The sequence below is a fragment of the Mastigoproctus giganteus genome, chromosome 11, assembly GCF_048544385.1.
Source record: "Mastigoproctus giganteus isolate SK-2022 chromosome 11, ASM4854438v1, whole genome shotgun sequence".
NCBI lineage: Eukaryota > Metazoa > Arthropoda > Arachnida > Uropygi > Thelyphonidae > Mastigoproctus > Mastigoproctus giganteus.
The window spans coordinates 104,851,046-104,857,804 of record NC_143585.1 but is presented as its reverse complement, the minus strand read 5'-3'; the positions used below and the strand labels follow the sequence as shown (position 1 = coordinate 104,857,804).

The window sequence follows — 6,759 nt, the reverse complement described above, 5'->3', positions numbered from 1 at the left end:
AAACACCTTTGATGTCCCTTTATGTCGTTGCCATACCCTTGAAATCGCTCTTTACATACTTAAATTTCTGATCACCTCAACTTCCTAATGTCCTGGTATCGCCCTGCCACTAGCCGTTCACCGTTCCAAGTCTTCCAAACACGTTCCACTCTACAGAAAAATAAAACCCAATTAGATACATTCTGCACACTACGCTACAGTATAATTTCTGTTGTAGATCGCACTTTCAGAAATATTTTTTGTTTATACTCCGAGACGGAATCTGTGGGTCAGAGGTGTTTGTGTTGTAGGTTCTACAGAAATATTAGCGTGTTTTGTAGTTTTAGCGTGAAGATTCTCACGCACAAATGTTCTAACTCTGTACTTTGACTTCACCTGACCACCCTGCTATGGACATGCCCGCCTGATTTTCATATAACAGAGCCTAAAATTCTAACACCATATTCTAATTTATCATGTTAAATTTGATCAGGATGAAAAATATCACGTAAACGTTTATTCACGAAATTAAAAGTTAAGTAGTAAAAGTTGTGGAATTAGATTGGGGGTATTATGGGTGAATATAAAAGTTGTGAGGTCGGGGCTAAATTGAATTCACACGCCCAGTGCCCAAACCAACCTTCCAAAGTAAGCAAAATAAGGTTTTTTTTTTGGGTTTTTTTTGTAGGATTTTAAGCGCATATCAGCCACTTAGGCCATATTGCACCGTATATAAAAGTCTGTAAACTGCACGTGTTCTATGTTAAATTTGCCTATTTTTTTTCCTACGAAACACTCGAGTTTCCGAGAGGAAAAAGCATGTTACCCTCGCCTGAGACCAACTAACTCAGCCATGTTGTGAAAAAGGCCCATAACAAATTCCTCACGTCATCGATGCGATTCAAACTATTTTTATTATTATTTTTAGGCTTCCAGAATAATTAAATTCATCTGCCGTGCTGTGCTGTGCTGTGTGTGTTATGTCTGTTAATTGCGTGTGTTCTATGTTCGATTTGTCTGTTTTGCAGGACGAAAAACACCAGGTTCCTGGGGGGGAAATCTTGATATCTACGCCTGAGACCGACTAACTCAGCCACAGAATGAAAAAAAGTCCATTAAAATTCCTCGCGTCATCGACGGAACTTCAATGGGCTTTTTTCACTCCGTGGCTCATGCGATTCGAACTTGGGTCTTTTCCATTAGATATGGGGGAGGACAACGATTCTACCTAGAGCGCAAAATGACGCCATACACCGCATAAGCCGGCTGTCACCGCAAGACAAGCTTAGAAGAGCCAGCACAAAAAGCAAAATCACATATTTAGCCTGTTGTATTACATACCAAAAATCTAGCATTCCATGTTATAAGCAAACAGAGAAGTGCCTGGCAAAATGAAAAATAAAAAATTGCCAACAGAAAGCGTGAACAAAAGGGGAAAACGCTTCCCTAACCCATCTAAAAAATCGTTTCCACGGCCTGCTGTCGAACCTACTGGAGCGAGCCTATGTAGGCTATTCTAAGGTTTCACAGATCAGACGTACCTGGAAATTTCTAGGTATAGGAATAAATACTTAGAATTACATTTCGGAAATAATCCAAAGCTAGAAAGAACCATCTTCTCTTTCACCACACTTTTCCTTGTGCATCAACACTGCATACTTATTTACAAATTGATTATAATGATTTATAGAATTATATAATCTAGTAGAAACCATATGCACAAGGTAAGAAACATTTACTTTAAAATGGATACGACACGTCGACGAGATATCTATTGAAAGAGGAACTGCGGCTCCATTGTACGCTTGAAATTTGAACAAGCCCTTTCACGAAGTAAACTTCCATCCACCGCCCGAAGCGTCCAAGAAACAAAAGACCCATTTAGACAGTCCACAGTGAGTGGCGCCACTGTCAGCTACAGAGAGCAACTTGAAATTCCCTTCCACTACTTGCCACTGCTCGTCACATGCAGTTGAATGAGACCTTTCGAGCGGACAACATCATAAAATTTGTACGCCACTCCGGCCCTTTTTTTTTTTTTTTTTAATTTAAAACCGTTCATTTGAAAATGGAATACGTGGACGTTGAAGTATTGATTTCTGCTATTGAGGAACGTCCTCCACTGTGGGACACAAGGTGTTACGATTATAATAACCGAATTAGAAAACAGCAAAGCTGGCAAGAAGTGTGCAAAGCTGTGGTTGCTAATTTCGAAGACATGACCATTGGAATGCAAAGAGAAGTGGGTACGTATATCAAATGGATGAACAGACTTTTGATGATCATTTCCACCTTTATTAGTTTACAATACATTGTTAGAATACCTTCCTGATTATTTTAAATTTTATTAGATTACAATAAACGTTATTAGGTGATTTTAAGTGAGAGGATATTACAGAGATATTACAGAGGATATTTAAGTGAAATGTCACGAATATTACCGAACTCTGGAAATCATAAATAAATAAATAATTTATCTCTGATTTATTAATCATTTATTTGAATTCAAGTGCATATTTTTTCTTATAACAGAATTTTAAAAAAATCGAAATTTAAATTTAGCATCTTTAAATTTAACTTAAAATTTTTAAATTTATCTTCCGTGACAATATAGTGAGTTCGCCACTTTTCACTCCATCGGAGAGGTCGAGGTTCGAATCCTCCCAGAGGAATTGTAGGAGGCGTCTAATAGGGACTGAATGTAGCTGTCTCAGACGAAAGGAGATAGGCAACACTTCGTTTACTGTACATAACGCTAAGGCTCCATTGACCTTGATAGCGTTGCGTAGAAACCCTGCTCTCACGGGGTAACTGCGCGTGTGCAGCGGAAACTGCAAGAAAAATCGCCAGTCTGACATTCACCGAACAGATAGAGGTACACGCTCTATATCAACGTTTTCTTGAAGTTTGTCGAGCATGTAATTGCATATGAAATTGTAATAAATACACAGTTTCTCCATTCAATAGCACCACATGTTTTTATTTAATTTTTATGAACGGACAGTCTACCAATTGCACTTGTATTGTCTTCAGAATTGAAGCTTCTCTTTGGAATACGAACGAAGGGATGCATTTGTCCCGATTCGTTGCTTCATATAGATGGGTATGTCAAATGGCGACTCGCGGCCTTCTAACGTTTTGTACGGCTACCCCAAGAGTGGTCAACTTTCACAGGTTAACAGGATTAAATCTATATGAAAATAAAGATAAATGGCAACACTAAAGGAGATACGCTAATATGAGATTTAAATAAAATTCGTAACTTGTATGAACCTTCATAAATGTCATGAGATCGAGTATTTACCCTTGGGGGCCCACAATTTGACACAGCTCCCCTCGTGTAGATATTCTGTTTGCATAGTCGCAGAAATTAGTGCACAGGACAGTCACGTTATAATAATTATGACGTTACCAATGTTCAACCGTGCAGCTGCATATCAGCAACTCTGATATAAAATCCATTCAGTAACTGCAGCTTTATGGATAAGCATAAAATCATTAAAAACGGAAGCCCACACCTTATCTCAAGAAATTAAATACACACTACATTTCCAATTAGAAAATTCCAAGATCGTGAGTTGGCCAACTCAATCAGTGTTTAGATTAAATGTCGATGATATAATACTTTAAATAATCTTCGAAGAGTATTTCGGCGCGATGAATTTTCGCAAAGCCACATATCTTTTGCCATCAAGCTTATGACATATGAAAGAACTCGTATTCCACAACCTCTTGTGGCAAAGAAGTTATGGAAAAGATCTGGATCCTAGAGGCATGAAGAAGAAGCAACACCTCACCGAAGCGAATACGAAGATTGTCTGCAAAGTCACATGGAAAACAATTTTATGGCTTATCAAAACACATTCAGAACGAATTAATGTATTCCAACATGTTCGTGCACTATTTGCTCATAGGCTGGATCTTATGCTTTCGCAAGCTCTTTCAAATATCAAAGAATATAGAATATTCTCTATAACTTTGAATGAATTTTCCTCGTTTCTTTCGGTGTCAACAAAAGTAAGTAACGCTTGGGACCTTGAGCAAAAGCAGAAGTTCCCTAAAGTTGTGCATACACGTTGGAACTCCGTATAATGGGCGATTAGTGGAAACTGAATGTATATAAAAAGAAACTCAATAACCAGTTCGGGCCTAACATGGCAAATCCGCATGCATGATATGCGCGAACATGTTTGGTTGCCGGAGGATTTTGTGCTTCTTTGACAGATTTTGATTAATATTCTACAAAAGAAAACCTTCGATGTAGTATACTGCCAAATAAAAACCGAAGAGCTTCTTAAAAATAAAAAAAAAAAGAAGAAAGTTTGCAAGAAAAGAACGGTTTTGAAAAAGTGCTGGGCTGATTTGGAACGGGTATGGAAAATCGTTGAAGACGCACCGAAAACTATTCGCTTACGAATTTCGGATGTAGGAGATCGAAAAACTGTTCACAGACGTCACTACTTTGAAATATTTGATGTTGTTTCAATGCAAATAAAGTATAGGTTCACAAACGCAGCAAGTATGACGTTTCTGGAAGTCATGAATTTTAGTAAATGTGATGAGTGTAAAAGAAGTTTCTCTGAAGCTGCCTTAAACAGCCTGAAGCATAAATATGGGAAATTTTCGAATTTGCTCATCTTCGAAGCTTTGGCTATCTGCTCAAACTCATGGGGGAAAAAAATGAAGAATTTAAACCACTTGAAGGAGACTGAACTGAACTAGTTAATGTACGCCAGAATTGTGCAAATTATGCAAATTAGTTCCGCCCGTCTCGGAGATATGTTCTTCGGCAGAAAGAGCATGATCACCATTAAAAAGAATTAAATCCTTTTTCGGAACTCCATGGCACAAGGGACCTTCAATGTTGCCAGTAATGTCCATTGATAAAAGATTACTCCATTTCACAAGGAAAAAAACAGATTTTTTTGGTCGAGTGATTGATATATTTTGCAAGAAAGAAAGGAGGATGGAAATATTTAAATGAGATGTGATATCTAGAAGCAGTTTGCTATATGATATCGATTAATTATTATTATAAATTATATGGAAATTCTATCCCATTTATTTTCTTCCGCTCTCATGATAACACATTGTACTATACTTATGTACTGTTGATTGATCAGTACACCCTGTCGACAGTGAAAATATTTCAAATATGTTAAACTAATCTATTCTTTTTGAAAAGTAATCATTATTTGTTAAATCTATTGCTGAGCGATCCTTTACTCTGACAAAGTATTGTACAATGTTTCACCTCATTCTGCCTAGAATATGATTGTATCCAATCTATTCTTTGTCCTTTTATGGTCAGCAGATTTGATGTACAGATACTTGGAAGCACGATTAAAATTAAAGTCGTACTTATATTGCTAAAATACAATTTAAAGTAATATACTTTAAATTTCTATTTTAGTTTTTTATTTAAGAAACAGAACAATGATAACAGTTTAAGCTGTCGGATTCTTGAATGGTATTTATATATACTACATTGCTAAAAGTATCAGGATACCCCTGGATTTGGAAAATGATTTTATAAACTTGAAACTATTAATCTCTTCCATTTTCAAGTTTATAAAATCATTTTAAAATCTATATTTTTTAACGAATAATTTTAATTACGGTATTTGGATTCAGAACCAAATGCATATCGGTTAATGACCAATTGCGGTACTTAAACAGAAAAGTGAAAAATAATTATTGTGGTTACGTTGTTAATAAGCTTTCCAATTAGTTGATAATGAATTTTTATTTCGCAGAAATCAATCTGCAAAAAAAGTGGAAAGGAATTCGAAGTTCTTTTTCGAGAGAACTGCAAAAGAGGAAGTCAGTACCATCTGGGTCTGCAGCAGAACCACGAAAACCATACGTGTACTTCGAACAGCTGGCATTTTTAATTCCCGTTGTTGCAAATAAAAGGTAAAGGATGAATGGTCGACTATAAATTCCTAAATAAAAAGAGTTTATTTAACATAGATAAGATTCTTCTTAACTGAAGTATTTATTATTTCAGAACCTTATCTAACGTTGACGATGAGGACTATGATGAAGTTGCTTCGAACGTCGAAGTTCAGCTGTCATTGGAGCATCCACCTTCTCCAGAAATAGAATTTTCGCAGCCGAGCGGTAGGTCTGAGTGTAAACGCCCTAAAAAATCTGCTTTTGCTGAGGACCAGTTATATGATTTGCTTACACGTTCTATAAACAAGAAGGTCGAGCCCGAGGACGAAGATAGAAACTTTTTATTATCTCTTGTGCCAGAGATGAAACTAATTCCACTCGAGTATAAGCTGGATGCCAAAATGGAGCTGCTGAGTGTAATAAAAAAATTCAGAAGGAAACCCACACAAGAAACTTACTCAGTTTCATTGGGGCAACTCCAACATTATTAAACTGATTAAGGAATCAAATGATGGTAAATTTTTTTTTGTTTTTTAAATGTAAAAATTGTAATTTAAACTCGTAATAATGTTATTGGTTAATTTCAACGATTGATATGTTAATCAATACACGATAGTATATTAATTTATAAAAATAAATAAATAATAAAAAGAAGACAGTTATTCAATTATCGTAGCGATACATCGTCTTTTCTTTCCAGGAACGTTGGCATCCCTCTGGTTGAACGAATCTTTCAAAACACTGTGTAGCTAGCTGACCGTATGAAGAAAATATACAAATTAATCGATAGATACGAATGGTGTCGCATCATTATATTTATTTAACATAAATTTTAATTGTACATTTAGGTTAAGCAGAGTTACCCAAACCGTTGGCCAGGTC

General features: G+C 36.2%; 1 protein-coding gene across 1 annotated transcript; it reads left to right on the top strand.

Annotated features, from left to right (window-relative positions):
- Positions 1-2,047: 2,047 nt before the first annotated feature.
- Positions 2,048-6,368, top strand: LOC150078322 (uncharacterized). Its single transcript, XM_090384529.1, has 3 exons — positions 2,048-2,225; positions 5,736-5,895; positions 5,990-6,368. The coding sequence occupies exons 1-3, from the start codon at positions 2,048-2,050 to the stop codon at positions 6,366-6,368; spliced, it is 717 nt and encodes a 238-aa protein (XP_090240655.1).
- Positions 6,369-6,759: the final 391 nt, after the last annotated feature.

Coding starts and splice junctions, on each gene's coding strand:
- LOC150078322 (XM_090384529.1), top strand. CDS start 2,048: ATGGAATACGTGGACGTTGAAGTATTGATTTCTGCTATTGAGGAACGT. Junction 2,226..5,735: donor TGGAATGCAAAGAGAAGTGG/GTACGTATATCA, acceptor TTTATTTCGCAG/AAATCAATCTGCAAAAAAAG. Junction 5,896..5,989: donor CCCGTTGTTGCAAATAAAAG/GTAAAGGATGAA, acceptor TTATTATTTCAG/AACCTTATCTAACGTTGACG.